The sequence below is a fragment of the Furipterus horrens genome, unplaced genomic scaffold, assembly GCF_987537825.1.
Source record: "Furipterus horrens unplaced genomic scaffold, mFurHor1.1.pri manual_scaffold_4, whole genome shotgun sequence".
In the NCBI taxonomy this organism is placed as follows: Eukaryota; Metazoa; Chordata; class Mammalia; order Chiroptera; family Furipteridae; genus Furipterus; species Furipterus horrens.
Genome location: NW_028327174.1, coordinates 67,918,804 through 67,939,493, shown reverse-complemented (window position 1 = coordinate 67,939,493; position 20,690 = coordinate 67,918,804). Strand labels below are relative to the sequence as shown.

The 20,690-nt window shown below is 38.9% G+C and overlaps 1 protein-coding gene across 2 annotated transcripts in view; it reads left to right on the top strand.

The window, feature by feature from the left end:
- PTPRB (protein tyrosine phosphatase receptor type B) overlaps positions 1-20,690 on the top strand; it is a 106,878-nt gene that overhangs the window by 19,260 nt on the left and 66,928 nt on the right. Inside the window, exons 1-4 of one of the 2 annotated variants that reach the window (XM_090273620.1) lie at positions 5,867-6,040; positions 6,421-6,694; positions 17,633-17,905; positions 18,955-19,212. In XM_090273620.1, the coding sequence (XP_090129746.1) occupies positions 5,987-6,040; positions 6,421-6,694; positions 17,633-17,905; positions 18,955-19,212 (859 nt within the window). In that variant the 5' untranslated portion in view covers positions 5,867-5,986. Of the gene's footprint in view, positions 1-5,866; positions 6,041-6,420; positions 6,695-17,632; positions 17,906-18,954; positions 19,213-20,690 lie in introns of those variants that run through there. The other variant, XM_090273619.1, reaches the window with a different exon arrangement.

Here is a 20,690-nt window from a genome sequence, read left to right as displayed (position 1 = left end):
TCCCTCCAGCAATCCCACCCCCCTTATTCTTGTCTATGGGTCATGAATATAAGTTCTTTGGCTTCACCCTTTCCTATATTATTCTTAACTTCCCCCTTATCTATTGTGTACCAACCGATTATGCTTCTTAATCCCTGCACCATTTCCTCATTTCTCCCCATTTCCCTTCCTGGCAGATAACCCTCCAAATGATCCCCATACCTATGATTTTGTTCCTATTCTGGTTTGCTTAGTTAGATTTTGTTTTTATTTTTTAGATTCAGTTGTTGATAGTTGTGAGGTTGTTATCATTTTAGTGCTCATAGTTTTGACCTTCTTTTTCTTAAGTAAGTCCTTTTGACATTTCATATAATAATGGCTTGGTGATGATGACCTCTTTTAGCTTTACCTTTTCTGGGAAGCACTTCATCTGCCCTTCCATTATAAATGATAGCTTTGCTGGATAGAGTAATCTTGGTTGTAGGTCCTTGCTTTTCATCACTTTGAATACTTCTTGCCAGTCCCTTATTGCCTGCAAAGTTTCTTTTGAGAAATCAGCTGACAGTCTTATAGGCACCCCTTTGTAACTATGTAACTCTCTGCTTTTCTCTTTCTGCTTTTCAGATTCTCTCCTTATCTTGAACTGTTGGCATTTTAATGATGATGTGTCTTGGTGCGGTCCTCTTTGGGTCTAGCTTGTTTGGGACTCTCTGTGCTTCCTGGACTTGTATGTCTATTTTCTTTGCCAAATTTGGGAAGTTTTCCTTCATTATTTTTTCACATAAGCTTTCAATTTCTTGTTCTTCCTCTTCTCCTTCTGGCACCCCTATGATTTGGATATTGGCACGTTTAAAGTTGTCCCAGAGGTTCCTAAGCCTCTCCTCATTTTTTTCAATTCTTGTTCCCTAATTCTGTACTGTTGGCTGTTTTTTCCTTTCTTATGTTCCAAATCGTTGATCTGAACCCCGGTGTCCTTTCTTTCACCAATGGTTTTGTGTGGATTTTCCTTTGTTTTACTTAGCATAGCCTTCACTTCTTCTCTTATGCATTTGCCATACTCAAGCATATCTGTCAAACCTGTGAGCATCTTTATCACCAGTGTTTTGAACTTTAGGTTGGCTATCTCCTCATTGCTTAGTTCTCCCACTGTAACCTTGAGCCATTCCCTTTTTTGGGCCATACTTCTCTGTCTCCTCATCTTGACAGTCTCCTGTGTTTGATTGCCTCTGTGTCTTAGGTAAGCTGTTGCTCCTGTTACGTTGTAAGGGGTGAAGCCTTAGGTATTCGTTAGTACAGGGTGACCTGTTTCACCACGCTGTGGTGCAGTGTGTTGGGGAGGGGTCTGAGAGAAAACAATGCCACCTGCTCAGCACTTGCCCCTCTTCCAGTCACCTCTCCCACCTCCGTATGAGACTGGCACCTCTCTAGCTTTTGCCCTGGCCATCGTTCCCAGAGTGGGTGGGTCTGCGGACATTCTAGGACTGTAGGGGCCCTTCAAACAAGCGGATTCTGCTGAGAGACCTGCAATTTCTTCATCTGCCCTAACCCCCACTGGTTTGCACAGTCAGAAGCAACAAAGCTCTCTTTTTCTCCGGTGCTGGGACTGTGAGCTGCACAGCCTGGTCTGGGGCTGCGAACGCTCCCCAGGTGTCCCTCCTGACTTTTTAATATGTGTGACTGTGCTTTCCGCTGGCCTGCCACTGCCTCCGCTGCCACATCTGCTGCCATCAGCACACCGCATCTTCTCTGCCCCAGTTCTGCCCCTCCTACCTGTCAGGATGAGTATTTCTTCTTTATATCTTTGCTTACTGGACTTCCATGCAGCTTGATTTTCTGGAACTTCTGGTTGTCTCTAGTTTTTAGGTAGTTGTATTACTTCTTAGTTGTGGAGGGAGATGCAGCGTGTCTGTCTACGCCTCCATCTTGGCTGGAAGTCGACGTCTATGTTCTTTTTTTTTTTAAATAAATTTATTTGTTTATTTATTTTATTTTTAGAGAGAGGGGAAAGGAGAAGGAGAGGGAGAGAAACATCACTGTGTGGTTGCCTCTCACTCACACCCCCAACTGGGGACCTGACATGCAACCTAGTCATGTGCCCTGACTGGGAATCGAACCAGCAGCACTTGGATCGCAGGCCGACGCTCAATCCACTGAGCCACAACAGCCAGGGCTTGATGTCTATGTTCTTAATGTGACAAAAGCTATGCTTTCATCCACAAATTCATTGTTAATGAATATGTAAATTATAACAATGACTCATTAATTGCTATGACAATTTGTTTAAAAGGCAGCTGTTCGTTCACTCATGTCTAATCAAAAGCAGACCCACCCTTCCCATGCAGTCTGGGAAAACCTTCCTAGTGGTAAAGGGAAGAGATTTTCCCCTGAAAAATTACAGAGTGGCTGATCCAGATTCCTCGAATGCAGCAACTTCTAAAGCAAATGCAGTGTCATTATGTGAGATAAATAGATTCAAAGAAGTGGAGGAATTCCAAAGATGAGAACAAAGAGAAAAAAGAATCAATTTATTTACACTCTGTACAGTTATTTCAAATAAATTTGTAAAAAAGATGATATATGGCAACTTTTCCCAGTCTCATGTTGCCTCGAGTCCACTAAAATTCTCACTAATTTTTAAAAGGAAAAATATAACAATAAAATCGTGAATTTAAACTTTCCCTGATTGTTTCATATGTTAATTCTTATGGGTTATTTAGGATCCGCTAACTTTTGGGGCACTCTGTGTGAGCCTTAAGGTTCCCCCTCACCAACAAAAAACCGGCAGTTACATATCTTTAGAAAAGAAATGCCTTGACTACTGGTCCTTTCCTTCATGCATCTCCATATAATTGATATTAAAACAAATAAAGGACATTACATGATTCTAAATGTATATACCTCTCTCTAATAGATCAAAAATAAAATAATTATATATAAAGAAGTCATTTCTTTTTTCCAAATTCCTATTTCCAAGGCATTATTAGCAGCTCACTATTAGTGGCATAGAACTTGGAAGTATCTAAAGAAACTGTGTTGTGAGGATCCTTTGCCATTGATTACTTGACTAGTCCTCTTCAGATGTTGCCCTTTTGGTGCATTTGTCTGCACAAAAGGGGGGGGGGTTATAAGAAAGGATTAGTACACACTATATTGGAAATAAAAATAATTTTAAAATTAACTTATAAGGTACAGTAGTTTGCTGGCATGTACAATAGTATTTTTTTTAAGATGTTTGCAAAAACTTGGAGAATATAGGATCCATTGAAAATTTTCTCAAAGAACAGAAGAGTATTAGTTATATTTGGGTCAGAAGTTTCTAAATCTGAGGAGCAATTTATGAGAAGATTTTATAAACCTCAGTGGAAAAGACAAAGATAGAGAGAAGGTAGGAGAGTGTGACCTATGTGAAGGATAAATTTGCGAAAGAGCAAAAAATGTGATTTGGATGCAATTTATAACTAGGCAAAGTGACACTTGTACAGCACATTAAAGTTTGCAAAGGTGTTTTAACATATGTGATCTTATTAATTTTCATAACAGCTCTGGGAAGTATTTAGAGTGGGTATTACTCCAGTTTCACACACAGGGAAACCAGATTGTCTTCTGAAGACAGAAAAGAAGAAAGAAAAGAAAACAGAATAGAATCAAAAAGAAAAGAGAAAGAAAGAGAAGGAAGGAAAAGGGTGATGCTGAAGAGAAAGAAAAGTGATAAAAGACCCCTGTGAAAAATCCCAAAACCCTAATTCAAAAGAACCTATGCACCCCTATGTTCATAGCAGTGCTGTTTACAATAGCTAAGTGCTGGAAACAGCCTAAGTGCCCATCTGTAGATGAGTGGATCAAAAAGCTGTGGTACATTTACACAATGGAATGTTATGCAGCAGAAAGAAAGAAGGAACTCCTGCCATTTGCAATAACATGGATGGAACTAGAGAGAATTATGCTTAGTGAAATAAGCCAGGCAAAGAAAGAAAAATACCATATGATATCACTAAATACAGGAAACTAAGGAACAACACAAACAAATGAACTAAGTAGAACAAGGAACAGAATAACAGTTATTAGGGGGGAGGAGGGGAGGGAGAGAAGGGGGATAAGTAAGGGAAGGGTTTAATCAGAGAACATGTATAAATGATTTATGGACATGGACGACAAAGGGGGATATAATTGTGGGAGAAGGGGTGGGCTGGGTGGGGGGGAGCAATGGGGAAAAAAAATGGGACAACTGTAATTGAAAAACCAAAAAATAAAATTAAAAAAGAAAAGGACCCCTGTGAAGCTGAAGGCTGCCTACTACCTGAGGGAGAGGGGGGAGGGCATTTCTGATGGTGCAGAAAGGCATGCCAGGCCACAAAAGCCACTGAACTTGGGGTGGGGGTGGGAGGCAAAATATGGAGGAAAGAAAAAGTGCTTTTCTAAGACAAGTGACCTGAAGAGTGAAGTAGGAAGGATTCGATTTTTCCAAAAATACATACGCGTTTTTAGTTTGACCTTTGAGTGTTTGCTAACTTGAAAAGGGGACCTCTGGCCTGGTTGCAGAGTGAAAACCCCTAGAATCCCCGAAGGAGTAAAATCGTCATTTTTTCATTAAGAGATTAAAAAATACATACTTCCTAAAACAATCAAAATAATTTTTACTTTTTCCCCCTTTTCTGCTTTTTCTTAAAGTATGTAACAGTCATTACAGTAGCCAAAATGCAGCTTTGTATATATATAATCTACTTGATAAGAACGGGATATGTCATCTTTTTTGTTGATTTAGCTTCACCATATTCTGATTTGAAAATTAAAATGTGAAATCTCATCTCTTTTGGCAGTTGCCAAGGATGGCACCGCCCAGAACAACCAAACATTATAAATTTCATTGTAATATTATGCTATTATTGCCTGTTGTTAATTAATTGTACAATTAAACACTTTTACTCTTTGGTTTTGGGGAACTGTTTTAAAATCCATTTTCAGTACATGAGCATTCAGATACTGAAGTAGTTGCTTAGAAAGCATAAAGTAAAACGGAGTAAATTTTATTTTTTGTAATGTGCAGGGAGCTGAGCCGTCAACAGTATCTTCCGTAGCAAAACTTTATATTTCTTTCTTCTGTTTCTTGGACACTTATGGATGAAACGGCTTTAACTGGATGGCCAGGGATGAAGCTGCTTTGCCTGTGGGTTGGGCAATTGACAGTGACATTTGCTCTGGGTTAGCTTCTCTCGCTGGTGGCAGGAGGACGTGCATTGGACAAACGAATGCTTTGGGGCGAGAAGGGCAAAAGCTCTCTAATAAAAGACTTCAGGAAAGAGTGTAAACGACCTAGGGAAATCTGCTGCGGTTATGCTTAATCCTGGGAAAAGAGGCCCTGGAGAAAGCAGATGAGGAAGATAGGAAGGAAGACAGGGAGGGGGAGGCACTGGGTGTGGAGGGAGGAAGAGGCAGGAGTCGGGGGCTGGAAAGTGAGAGGGGGCAAGTACTGATTGTGGCTAAGGCGACCGGGCTTGAGGACCACAGAGTGGGAAAAAGTGAAAGTCAAGGGGAGGGAAGAAGGAGGAGGCAGCAGAGCTCCTCGGACCCAGATGGGACCCCTGGCCTGGGAGAGGGGGGCGCGGGGCAGCAGGGGGCAGCTTGGCCCGCCTTAGGCCCCCTTGGCAGCCTCAGGCGTTGGCTCCTCTGGGTTCCCTCCCTCGCCGGCTCATTGTTCCTTTGCCGGGAGACGAGGAAATTGCCTTTTGATTGCGGAAGTCCGTGGACGGGGCGCGGGGCGAGGCAGAGCGGGTCAGAATGGCAGCGTGGGAAGGGCGGCGCGCTGCCTGTCCCCGTCGCCTCTCGCGTCCGCAGCCCGCTCGGGGCGGCAGCAGCAGCGGTGGCCCTTGCGCCTCGCCAGCCGCGAAGGAAGCGCTCTGCGCCAGCGGGGCGCGCTGAGCGCGCGCAACAAGTGGCCCCCAACGCGGCCGTCGGGGCCACGCGGCGCCCCAGCCCCTCGGTGGAGGCTGGGTGAGAAGCACTGACCGCGATGCTGAGCCGTGGAGCGGGGCTGGCCCTGTGGACCGCTCTGAGCCTGCTGCAGGTGAGTGGAGAGGTTGCGGGGCGACGCGTCCCGCCCCCACCGAGGACCAAATTCCCACTCCACTTTCTGGGTTGCGGTTTGGAGAGGCAATTGGCCGAATTTCTTCCTCTCCTTTGAGAAGAAAGATCCTCTGCTGAGGGAGCCACACTGTCAAAGGCAAAAAAGCCACTTTGTTTCTTCTGCTGCTCCTGAGAAAAAGCCGCTAGGGAGAAAGTTGCCACCCACCTCCCCCACGGGCCTTTTTTCTGCTGGTTGGGCAAAGGGATGGGCTGAAGCTGGGGGCGAAGGCTGAGTGGAAGCGTCTCGGGGAGCGTGCTGTGGCACTGTCCCTGAGCAGTCCAGACTGTGGGCTTCAGCTGCGGTCTCTGGTTCGTTTGCAGACTGGACCAGGGGAGCCAGTGAGATGTAACTTCACCGTGACGGAGTCCAGGGTCTCCAGCCGGTCCGCATCTCTCCAGTGGAGAACTCTGGGGCCTCCCTGTAACTTCAGTCTCATCTACAGCAGTGACACATCAGGGTTCACGAGGTGCTACCCCATGAGGATAGACAACGCCACCTATGAATGTAACCCCGAGGATTTACAAGCGGGAACCATCTATAACTTCAGGATTGTGCCTCTGGATGGAGTAGAGAGAACTGTGGTCTTACAAACAGGTAAAGGGGTGACAGGTGCTGTGGGGTGGCCAGGCCACTCCGGGCTGAACCCTGCTTTATCAAGCTAGTGTTGCATTTGAGTTCCAGGCATACGAAAAATAATGGTAAAAATACCTGTGAAGTTAAATATCCTCAGGCCTGGCCAGAAGTGGATCAGTTGACTTTCAGAAATTTCCTTAGTGCTGAAAACAGCGGACTAGACACTTCCAGGGGGAATGCAGCAAAGGGACATTGTGGGCTGTGAGGGACTTTGTTAAAGTGATGCGGTTTGAGCTTCCATCACATTAAATTGTCAAGCCCTGGAATAATTTTAAGTAAATATTTTTAGAATAAATAGTTGAAGTGCAGTGATTAGGGATATGCCTTTCCTCAACTTAGTTTTATTTTTGGAACCAGAATATAAAATCTTCAAGAGTAGAATAAACCCATTCATAGGAGAAAATTAGAAAAATCCCTTGAAATGAGGGGACAAAAATTATTTTGTATTATGTGAGAAACTAAAACAGCATAGTATCAGAGAACGTCCTTTGGTTACTCTGCATCTCAAGTCAGTTATTTTTTTTACACTTTTGGGAAGCCTGTCCATGCATGTATGTCTACTAGTTTGTCTTTCCTGCCTCCGTTTTCTTATCTGTAAAATGAGAGTGTAGACTTGGTCATTTAGGTCCAAGTCCTTGCCAAGTGCCAACCACTTAGCTAGAGACTCTCATGCACTAATCCCCATGCCACCACTAGATGTGTTCTAAATTCTCTAACAACTTTGATGTTTTATGACTTCATTAGTCTTCCTTTTAACATTATCTTTATTTCTTGCAATAGTGAGGCCTTACTTTCATCTAGAACGTCAAACTTAACTGAAAAAAATTCCAGAAGTTAAATTTAGAAATATGTTGTCTTTACTATTCTTTCATATGCAACCTGAACAAAGATCACTACTCAGCTACAGTTCTTTAAAGAGATGTGAGAACTTTCCATTCTCTGGATCAGGAAATGGAACCGGGTTCATGTGTAATAAGTCAATCAAATATTAATTCTCTTGTTTTTACAAAGAAAAAAATTAAGAATGCCCAGTTACATCACCTGACTTGTTTCAGATGAAACTTTTAGGTAATTTCTGAGATTTGGAAGAAGAAATTGAAAACAGACACTAGTTGTTAAACATTTAGTTGTGTTTTTATATGGAATCAACGAGTGACTGAAATCAACCACATAATTAGAACATTTTACAGAAGTTTAAGAGCTGAATTTTTAGTCATAAAGTTGTTGGTTTCTTGGTATGTGAGCATAGTTTTGTGAACACTCAGATTGCTAATACTGTGAAATTTATGACATAGAACTTCTAGATGTGTTCATTACATTTGGTAAGGTGTTCCTGTTGAATGGAGTAGATGATTTTTAAAAACAGGTGAGCCTTCAGAAGTCAATAGGAGAAAGGATGAAGACATTCATAAGCCAGAATATAAGCATTTAACCCAGAGGTTTTAATTTTGGGGGGGGGGTGTTGATGGCAAAGAACTTAATGTGGGTGTTACTAGTTAGCAAGCCCTTTGAGTTTAATTATACATGTAGGTGTTTCAAGTCCAGATATATTTGTGAAATGTAAGAAATACTTGGATTTTATTAACTGTGTTGAATTCAATTTTTAAAAAAAAGATTTCATCGGCATTCACAATGTGTTGGCATTCAGGTTCTCATTATCTTTCTTAAGGAGTTACTTTTATAGTACCACAAATACACTCTAGACAACTTTTTGAGCTCCATGATAAATGTGAAGAATGAAGCTTGCAGGTGATGTTTCTATAATGGTAATTCTTTCCCTCTTATTTGTATGATGGTAAAACCCTTCTTAGAATTCTCTACATTTTAAAAATAATTTTATTTAAACTGAGATTTTAGAAAATGTTTAAAGGAGGATTTTTTTGGTCAGTTGTTTATTTTTGGTCATTAGTGCTTTCTCTATTTTAAGGAAATATGTGAATTTTTTGTTTATTTAAGAGAAAGGACCAGTATTCCTCTATGTTAATTGCTAAGCTACAGAGATGAGATCCACAAATTGCATTTTATGTGTATTAAAACATGACCAAATAGTAGTATAATATTAACTCTGAGATATAACTTCAAACAGAAGAATCATTCAAAGTGTGTTGTGCTTTCCTTATGCCAATTAGCCTATCTCATTGGTCTAGAATAAAAGAGAGTGAGAGCAAGACATGATTTGGCTAGAGACACAACAGTTGCTTAGATTATCTCTGTATCTTTCCAAGTGTGATTTATCTGATGGTTTTTCCTGATAAATTTTCTAAAATAACTAGTTATTTTGGTGTCATGTAGACATGACCTTAAAGATCAAAATTTTAAATAAATGGGAGGTCTTTCAGCAACAATCAGTTTTCACACCAGCTTTTAAATCAGAATCGAAAAACATATGGGTATTCAAATTCAGTTCAACAAACATTTGGTAAGCTTGGGTCCGGCAGTGAATTACACCAGGTAGTGATTGGTGGGCTCATAAAGATGATGAACCGCACAATGCATGGTTCCTGCTCTTGCAGTCCAATGCAGAGGTGAGACAAGGTCATGATGAAGGTGGTGACAGAGCTTTACCACCTCTTTCCTGGGAAGACCTTGCCCTGCGTGCTGTATGTCATGCTTTCATAACCATAGAAGAGGCATTGGGCAGCTCTCAGGTTCCTTTCGCCACTAAATTGTCTAGGCAACAACCATAATAAATGGAAAGCCAAATTATTTAGTTTTGACTAAAAATAATTTGAAAGCTAAATTGTTTAGTTGTGATTTCATGAGAAATCAGATATGAAGATAACAGATATTGAAGAACTCACCACTTTTGCAACACTGTGTCCTCAGTTTAGAGCAGAGGCTGAAAACTAGTAGCCCCTAGGGGTGTCTATGTGTCTGCATAACAGACATGTTTTATTTGGCTCACATAGTGTTTATGAGGAATTCAGATTGTTTCACCAGCATTAAAAAAAATGGAAAATTCATGTAAAAATCAGATGTATGGATTCTCTTAACATATGGGAAGATTTGGTAAAACTGGGCCACCTCTATTTCTAGAACTCTCTAGAGCTGAGTTGTAGCTTCTCTCCTTTTAGTTAGCAATTCATTCGACCACTTCATATTTCTGTACCTGAATGCATCATAAGGACATTTGAGTTTCTTTAAATGAATCTTTCTAGTTTTCATTTAAAACTCTTGGGGAGCTTTTATCTTCCTAACAACAAGAAGTAATCTTTTAGTACCTAAAGCAGCATCTACTATATAGCTCATGTTCAAAAAATATTGATTAAATGGATGGCTAAATGAGTGAATGAATGAATAAGTGAATGAATGAATGATTGGTTCTATGCATGAATAGATAGATAGGTAGACAGATAAAAGATAAACAAGTAAATATTAATGAAAATGAATATTTTATTGGAAAAATGTACATATACTAAAAATATGGCCTATCCCCCTTGGGTTATGGGTAAGTTATAGAGTCCAGGGAAGCAGTCTGGTGGTGAGGAACTTCACTTATAGGAGAGATATCTTAGTGGCAATTGCCTTCTTGTTAGTTTCACCTACTTATTAATGAGCAGGGAAAAAAAACCCACTCAGCACTTTTAATGTGGTTAATTCCTTTGTTTTTAATTTAAAAATTTTTCAGAAGCTGTTATTACTAAATCAGCATATCAGCTATTATTTCCACTTCAAAATGTCACTTAGTGTACTAGTTTACTAGGGCTTCTGTAGCAAAATAGCACAGACTGAGTAGCTTGAACAAACAGAAATTTATTTTTTTACAATTCTAGAGGCTAAAAGTCCTAAATCAAGGTGTTGGCAAGTTTTTTCCAAGGCTTCTCTGATTGGTTTTCAGGTGCCCACTTTCTCACTGTGTCCGCATGAGCTGTTCCTCTGCCTGTGTTGTCTGTATCGTAATCTCCTCTTCTTATCAGGCCACCAGTCATATTGGATGGGGCTCCCCCTAATGACCCCATTTAACTTTATTACCTCTTTAAAGGCCTTATCTCCAAATACAGTAACATTCTGAAGTGTCGGGGGTTAAAGCTTCAACATATGAATTTTAGAAAGACACAGTTCTGCCCATAAAACTTGGATAGCTTTAAATATAGGCCATTATTTCTCAATAATGTCTGTAAGTTATTTGCATCAAAATCTCTTGCAGAGCTTGTTATAAAGGCCTATTCTTGGCTTCTACCCAACATGTAATGAATTTAGAAAGTGGAGCCTAGGGTATCTGATTTTAAACAAATATCAAAGCGAATCAGGGCACACTGAAGTTCAAGGGCTATTGACATAGTCTTTCTATTTTCCATTGGCATTAAAATTTTGATATCATTTATTTTTATGATCAAATCTATACAAATAAACTAAACATTATAGTGACCACATATGTTTAACTTTATCCTAATGGAAGCCCTATGGAGGGAGTATTATGAAGGCAGAGGTTGCACAGTGCTTAAGAGCTGGATTCTGAAAGCTTCTGTCTCCATCACTTACTAGTCAAGTGCCTTGGGCAAGTTATTAACCTCTCCAAGCTCATTTCCTAACCTATAAAATGGGGATGATAATTAAAATATTGCCCTCTTCATAGGCTCTTTTGAGGTTTTAAATGATTCATATATAAATTCTAGAATGGTTTTTGTCATATACTAAGTGTGTCATAAATTTATGATTATTAACTTTCAGGTTGGAAATGAGTTTGATACATATAAGAATTAACATCACAAATCCACACAGCTAATATAGGACAGGCATAAAACTTGAACCCTGGTTTATTGCATGAGCTCCAATTCTTTCCATTACTCTGCAGGAAGGACATAATTTTTAAGCTGTATTAGTTCTTTTAAATTACTATATAATTCTTTGATATTACTTTTCAAGTGACTTTTTAAGGAGGAAAAATATATTACAAAAAATCTGTGTGTGTGTGTGTGTGTGTGTGTGTGTGTGTGTGTGTGTGTGTGTAGCCTACACAGGGTGGAATAATGATTAAATGTGTTATATACACAGCTATTGATTTTAAGTCCTGTTGAATTCTTGGTGATGGACTTCAGTATTTAGCAATCAGCCATTTGCAGTCTATTTCAGGAGCTCTAAGGTCAAGCTGAGCTATGTATATGGAATGAACCAACTTCGGTGCTCAGAACTTGATCTTCTTTTGTGTGCTTAAGAAGCTTCTTCCATTAGTCTGACTTCTGTTGGTGGGCATGACATTCTATAGGTTAGCAAGAAAAAAATAAAATCTAATTTGTCCAGACAGAATAAAAGCAGAACCAAAAAAAGTGTTTTACCTTCCATTCCCACCAATTCAATGGAATCCCCCAGGGTAATAAAGAATAATTCTAACATCTTTCTGACCTTGTAGGAGAAATCAAGCCCACTCTTCATGTTTGAAATATATGTAAATGAATTTGACTATATGCCCCTAACCACTTATTATGCAACTAAAATGAACATGGTAGCTGTATGTTAATGTGCAGCTGAGTGAGTGCTGACTCCTAGCAACCCTGTGAATGAGTGATGGTCACACTGCCCTGTCCCCAAGAGCCCTGCTTAGCTCCTGTAGACTCGTGCTCATGGTTTCTGTGAAGGAGTCAATCCAGCCTGTGTTTGCGCTTCCTCGTTTCCTGTTGCCTATACACCTAGATTGCCAGGGATTTTTGTGTTTAATTTTGTTTTTCTGTCTTTGATATGGAAAAAACTCAAACGTATACAGAAGTAAACAGTCTAGAATAATGTACTACTATGTACTTCATCATCTATCTTCAACAGTTATCAGTTGATAGCCAACCTTGTTTTTATCTGTGTCACCGCTGTTCCCCTCACCCCATATCTTTGATGCAATCTGCAATCCAATTCATCATGTAATTTCACTTATAAATATTACAGCATGCATTTCTGAAAGATAAAATTATTTTTTAACACAACCACAATATCATTATCATACCTAACATTAATAATAATTCCTTAATATCTTGATGTCCAGGTTTGAAAGCACACATCAAGTGACAGCTTATGAATTTCTGTATAAGAGAGACAATCTGATGGGAAGCGGAGGCCAGGGGACTTGGAGCACTTAGACCATTTTGAGATAGCCTCGTTGTTAATGTCCAAGGATTGGAGTGGGGCTGCTGAAGAGTATCATGGGGATGAGGGAGCTTAAGTCTCCATCAGTTGTCAAGGTTCCCTCAGTGCTGACACTAATACTCAATAGAAGTGAGCTTTGCAGTGCTTTAGCTTAAACTGCTCTCTCACTGTGCAATGCCCTTTTTTTCTCTAGGATTTCTAAGTCCTACTTGACCTTCCAAACTTGCTCAAGTTCATTTCCTTCATGAAGCCCACTTCTGAGACCTTAGCCCTTGGCTGTCATTCTCCGTTTGCATATTTAGCATTAATGCCCTCCTGTGTTACTCTTAAGAGCAGCAACACTCACACCATCTGCTGTTTACTGAAAGCCCAACATGTGTCAGGCCAGCACTTGCCAGTTTACCTCCATTACCTCTTTGCATGTGCAGTTCCATAAAGTGTTGTTGGTCCCATATTATAGACAGGACACTGAACATCAGCAAAGTTAAACAGTTTTTCTAAAGTCACCTTCATAACTGACAGTGTTGGGATTTGAACCCAGTTTTCACCTGACCTTGAAGTCAGCCTCCCTGATAGTGCAACTTTTGTTTACGTTTTTCACATAGGTGTTAACTGCCTGAGTAGACTGAAAGCTCTCAGAGGGCAGACCCTCTATCTAAACACAAATGGGATAATCCAGAAAATCATGTGGCATTCTGCACTGTTGTTAATGATGATGCAAATAATTGTCAAAACTGCTTTAGTTCCTTTCAAGGTTGTTAAAACTTTGGAAGTTCCTTCTTGCCTGAATTTTATGTCTGGTGTATTAAGGTGATAAATCAAATGCATGTTAATCTGCTGTATTAGCATAAATAGTATATCATCTTAAAATAAGTCACAAAGCTGAGTAGTATAGTCAAATAACAACAATCACAGAGTAAAAGGGATGCATTTCATTAGCTGGAGCTTGTGAGCAATTGTTTTTCATTTTGTTCTTCTGTGGTGCAAAGCCACAAACTATCCGTTGGTGCAGGTTTTCAAAAATGAGAAAGCATATAGTAAACTATCAGATCTTACACAGATATACTGTGGTGCTATTATGACTTCAGGAAAAGCATTTGACATTAACCCATGCATTGTCTGCATTCTTGCCATAAAGTTAATTTACTTCCAAAATAAATGCTATCACTTTGAAATCTAAACACTCTGGAAATTCCTTTATCAAAAGATAATAATGTTTTAATAGCCATACAAAATAGTTTTTAAAGAAAATATTTCATTTTATATATATATATACATATATGTGCATCTATATATATGTATGTGTGTGTCTATATGTACATACATGCGTTTCTCCCTCTTCCTAAGTCAGATTTTTAAAAAAGAAAAAAGAAAGAATTCATTTTGATTCAGGAATTTAGCTAAACTTCATTTTTTCCTCTGAGGTCAGAAAAATTGGGTTGCCATCAAGCCAACTTATAAAATTCTAGGGCTTCCTAATACTGGTAGAGTCACTGGAATATAACAGATGAATATGGCAGAAGTTTGCATTTGGCATTCCAGGCCTGTCTAGAACTAAGAAGCACAAATGTCCTAAATTTATGGCTAATGGTAAATTTTGATGTATGTCTGAGTTAAATTATTGATTTATGGTTTTCACCCATAGATTATAATACTTCACTGGTTACTGTATGTTTGGGAGTGATGGGGGGAAAGCAGAAAGGCTATAATGCACACATATGTGCATTGATACCTCTACTATCAGCATAAATTATACATAAGCCAAGTAAGGTTTTCTAATTACATGCAATTTTTCTTGTGATTAGAAAGTTACAGCTATGTAACTAAATTTTCAAATAGCATTTAAAATATCAATTTATATAAATTTATATATGAAATTAGCATCCCTGATGGATCTAATTTGTTTCTAATAAAATATTGAAAACTTTTTCTTTAATACAGCAGAGTTTTCATTGGGCTTATATCGAAAGATGTTTCAAAATTAACCACTGCCACATGCATAGCAATAGTGGACCCCTGCCAGCAACAGGCTTTATCACAGCAAAAACGGGGTTTTAAGTGTTTGTTTCCAGTGCAGGTTCTCGCTGCTCAGGCACTTCCCAGTCTCATTGTTCCTTTGTTCTAGCGGATGTACAAAGGATTGACTGTTTTGTTTTCTGGCTCAGAGAGATTAGATAAAGTCTGCATTTCTGAACGTCACCCTCTAGGCACAGAACCTTAAAATTCATTTTCTATAGCTCATATTTTACAGATTATGTATGATTGGATTATACTGAACATATCATTTTCTTTGGCCTTCATCTGGCTCAGTTGTAGATGGAGATGACAGAACAGCATAGATCTCATCTGAAATATCGCTGGAAAGCAGCTGTCCCGCATCCTTGTCCTTAAAACGCCTCTTCAGCAAAAACGTGTGTCATCTTGGTTGGCTTCTGACAAGGTTGTTCTTGGGTTTTGTTGGCTATTAGAATCTTATGGTAGTGGTGTATCGTATCCTTGCCAGGCCAAAAGAACACTTTCTGCAAAGGGAAATTATGTTCTTTCCTTTTATTATGATGTCTTTAATTATAGACCATTATGTAGAACAGAAAATTTAAATAATATTGCCAGGAGTAAAAAACAAAGCAAAACCTGTTTTTCCTCCAGAGCTTATAAATGAGAATCACTTTGGGAATTATTTATTTTATCTTAAGGGTTAGAAAGTTAGTTCATGGGAATAAACTGATAAGATATTTATCAGGTTATTTTTTATGGAGAAAGCAATTTAGGCTTTTATCACTTTAGTTTAAAGAATTGTATTACATTTTTGCCTCCATTTTTTCAGGGATTCAGAGGAAAAAAATGTTTTTATGATTAAGTAGACAGAATAAATTTGTATTATTGAGTACCCATTGTGTGACAAGTAAAATCTATATTTTGTTATTCCTCAAAACATCCGAGAATGTAGTTACCATTATTATTCTCCCTAGATGGATGGGAAAAGGGAGGCTTTGGAAGGTGAAGTAATTTGCCCAAAGTCTTAAGACTGAAACCAGATTTGAATTGAGTTCCGTTCAACTCCAAAACCCAACCTCTCTGCTACTACATCTTCCTGCTCCTATGACAGGATCATCTCCTGGTTATAGGAGTAATAATAACACTAGCTAACATCAAACAGCTACTATGTACCAGACACCGTTTTTAGTGCTCTAGATAAAATACTCAATTTAATCTTCATAGCAATTCTACTAAAATGATAGTGTTATCACTATCATTGCAAAGGTGAGACAGCTGAGGCACAGGAACGTTAAGGAGTTGCCCAAGTACGCAGCTACAGAACAGGGAGTGGGATTCAAACAGGGACTATCCAGCTCTAGAGCCTGCCCTCTTCAGGTGAGCCTGTGCTGTGCTAGGGGGTGAGCCACACAACCTTGCCCTCCAAGCCCACCTGTGTCTTTGGCTCCTGAAGTTACAACTGCCTTGGCTTACTTGTCAGCTAATATTTATATTATTATTATTCATTATTGTTATTATAAAACATTATGTGGCTTATTCAATTTTTGCAGTATGATGTACTCATAAAAATCACAGACCAAAGACATTAGATTTATCATAAGCTGAATTTAGCCTATGTGTGGTGTCTCTAGGTGACCCACAGGTAGTTTTGTGAACTGTCTGGTCATAAATGCCTTTTGAACAGAATAAAATTCTCTTGTGCCTCTTTGTATTAATGTTTTTCACAACTGAATGTCTTCTTAGAACATATATTGTTCTAAGAACATCCTAGAATTCCTGTGGTTACTTTGTGAGAAAAATACAATTTACCAGGAGGTAGATAAGAACTGAGATCTCTATAACCATGGCACTAAAATAGCTGACCTGGCTATTGAAGTTTAGTTTCTACTATCTTAATCTCACTTTCTAGACCAATAAAATATAGGATTCCTGAAAATTACTTATATGTAAATGTCACTCAATGTTTCTACTACCAGCATTCAGGGTAAGGAGAGTCTGATTTCTCGAATGGTCTCAGGGCACCATGGAATGTCTGCTCACTAAACGCTATTGATGTAGTTCCTAACCTGGAGGCATGCTGTTCATCCTGTTTCAAGTTCCACAGTGAAGATTCAATGCATGGGAAATGGGACTTCTCAAAATGATCCATGGCTTTGAGAATTGAAACTAAGTGAACAGCTAAATGCAGGACTAACCCGTTCCCACAGGCTCTGCAGGCCTCGGCAGCTCAAAAACATCCCAGAACTCAAGTTTTGAAAATTTAGTGACATAGACAATCCCAGCTGTTGGGAAAATTCATTTTGGTGAGCAAACCTAGCCTAAGCCCTTAATCAGGTTTGTCTTTTTTTGTGTGGTTTCCTGATGTCTAAAAACAACCATAAGTCATCTATACTCAAACCACAAAAATCTACAACCTAAAAAAGAGAAAGTTTGGTACAAATTTCAAAATTAGTTCTTAATATCTTCATTTTCTGTTGATTTTCAATATTTATCCAGGCATAGCCTGGATGGTTTGTCAGTGTTGGAAAAGTGCTGACCTTGCAAGCCAAAGAAAATATCACCTTACTTCGAATTCCAAGCTCAGAGTTGTCTTACCAAAAAAAAAAAAAAAAAAAAGTTTTATTAGAAAAAGGAGTTTCTATGACTAGTAGCTGAGTGTGCTTTTTTTAAAAATGAAATGGTGCCTTTGGAAGTGGAGTAAAATGCCAATTTGTTTCACAGGCAGCAGATGCTTAAATTTATTAAGGAAAATGAACCTGGATTATAGCAAAGTAAGCATGTTTTTGCAGAAATCTTCAAGCGACATTCTCTTTCTTGGTTTTTGCCTTTCAGACCCTTTACCTCCTGCTAGATTTGAGGTCAGTAAAGAGAAGACTACTTCAACCAGCTTGCATGTCTCGTGGACTCCTTCTGGGCGAGTCACCTGGTATGAAGTGCAGTTATTCGATGATAACCAAAAAATACAGGAGGCCCGCATTCAACAAAGTACTTCATGGAATGAATGTGCATTTTATAACCTTACTGCTGGTAATAGATACAATATTGCCATCACAGCTGTTTCTGGACAGAAGCGTTCCTCTACAATTTATACCAATGGATCAACTGGTAAGACCTGTTTACAGATAGCTGGGTATTTAATAATCTATGTTCCTTTTGAAATTATATTAAATTCAAGATATGGAAATAAGAATGCTCCCAACACAAAGATATGTACGTACATACATAAATGTTGTGTGATACAGTGGGAAGACTAGACTGAAAACAAGAAGGTGTAGCTGTGCTAGCTGGGTTATTTTGCACATGTCACAAAACTTCTCTGGGACTAGAGTTTTTTCCAAAATAAGTAAATGTTTCCTGGTGGCCCTTCTAACTCAAATCTTAAGCAACTGCATTTTCTGAGTTTGTGCCCCATAAAACTCATTTCTTAAATGCTTCCCTCCTTTGTATATTCTTCTCATAACATTGAGTCATGATATTTCCTAAGGATTCCCATGTTTGTAAAAAGTGTTTGCTTGTACCCACATATCCTAATATCAATGACATATTACGGTCACCTTCCATGAGTACTGACTTTCTTTTTTTAAATATTTATTTATTTTTATTTTATTTTATTTATCTGTTTTTAGAGAGAGGGGAAAGGAGAAAGAGAGGGAGAGAAACATCAATGTGCAGTTGCCTCTCACGCGCCCCCAACTGGGACCTGTCGGAAATCGAACCAGCGACACTTGGTTCGCAGGCCGACGCTCAATCCTCTGAGCCACAGCAGCCAGGGGACTGACTTTCTTATCAATCACTCTCCCTCATTGTGCCTCCCACTTTATTATTCTGTTTCCAACTTTTTCTCTCCTATAGTTCTTTCCTTTTTCTTTTCCCTTTACTGTTATGCCACATCATACTTCATTGGCAAAAACTACCTAATCCCTATTAAGTGGGGAGATGGACAAGTAAACTATGATGTAGCTTTAGACTGTGGAGTTTGGAAAAAGCATTAATCCAGGTTTTAGTGAAACTTCAAAAGTACTGTTTTCATTCATTATCACACAAGTTAGATTACAGAGAAGCATAAGTGGATGTGCAGTTTTGAATTAAATGTGTCTATGTCTTCTACAAAGAAGTTACAAATGACACTTTGGAAATCCATTGTATCCCCTTAGTGCCATCACCAGTGAAAGATATTGGTATTTCAGCAAAAACTAATTCTCTCCTGATTTCCTGGTCCCATGGTCCTGGGAATGTGGAAAGATACCAGCTGATGCTAATGGATAAAGGGATCCTAGTTAACAGCACTGTTGTGGACAAATATACTACTTCCTACACTTTTCATGGACTGACACCTGGCCACCTCTATAACCTCACCATTGTAACCCAGGCCGCAGGGCTGCAAAACCACAAGTGGAAACCAGCCAGAACAAGTAAGTTTCCTAGCCAGCTGAACAAGAATGAAGCACAAATCAAGGGAATGTTTAATATGTAAGGCTTACTAATTATTTGAATAATGGCAAGATAGGACAAATTTAAACTCCTATGTTAGAGAAGGCCCTTAATATCCACTTTTCTAGGTAGAAAAAGAGGGATTTTCATTCACTATAAAGTTTAGACTACCCCTAGGCAACATTCTGAAGTAGCCAAATTAATGACTAATCTAGTCACAGCTTCTCATTTCAGTATGCCACTCTTTCTTCTTTTAAACAGGATTCCACGGCCCTTGTGGCATCATGCACCATGAGCCAGAACACTTTTCTCGGTGCCATGCAAACAACCATTTCCTCCGACCTCTGTCCAACAAAACATGCCCTGAGACCCAGAGTTACAGTATCAGCTCTCAGAGCCTAACTCTGCCTGATATACTAATCTGTGCTGTTTTAATAAATAAATTCATATGCACACTAATTTATTCATTCCATATTTATTGGGTGTAAACCATATATGAGGCATTGAGGATATAACAACATCCAAGAGAGACAAAGTCTTTGCCCTCAGGGAACTTACATTCTAGTAGATACTAATGCTTCTGGTGGATCTAATTTGTTAATAAATCCCCTCTATTGGAAAGTTATCTAAGTTTAACAGAAACTCTAAAATATGTGGTGCCTTAGAAATTACTCTAGTGATGAGAGTGTCTGAAACTATAGAAGGCTGGTGGGAATATTTGGGGACACCTGTACATTTACATATATCTTTCATACCACATCTCAAAGATATATAGACAATCCCAACAAAAATGTAGCATATATCTTAAGAATCATTCGTGTATATCAAGAGCAAATTACATTTCTAACTGCTCTATGCAAAATCAGTGTACTACACCCATTCTTTTAATGAAGTGTTGTTCATTTATAATATGACATTAGTGAGACCCAAAATTACAGCATGAGCAAGAAAAAATATTCACTGAAATGTCTTTCCTTTGTGATCATTTTCCATTGATGATATAATGACACAACTCTTTTTTTCTTTACTTGAGGAGAAGAAGGAACAAGGTAAAATTTTAATTTCAAGATCAGTGAGTCATTGACACAACTCTTAAGCTTTAATTTTTTAATGCTTTAAAATGAAAGTATTTTTAGCACACAAAACTTTGTAATAGCCAATCAATTGACCAACCTATCACGTTCTTGCTATTATTAAATACATAAAAAAGGAAGAAATTAGGCAGATGAAATTAGGTAGGAATTGGCATTCTACTAAAAGAATTTTGGCCAAGCCCTCGTGTACCAATAGTACCCCTAGGCTCAGTGACATAGGCAGAACTGTCCAGGGTTGCCCAGTCAGCTTGACTCAGTCTGAGCCAGATTTCAGGCTCCTACTGCCACGTCTATATTCTTTCTACTAGTCAGATAGTCTTTCTTTGGTTTTGCAGTATTATTTTTGCTTCATGAATTTGCCATTT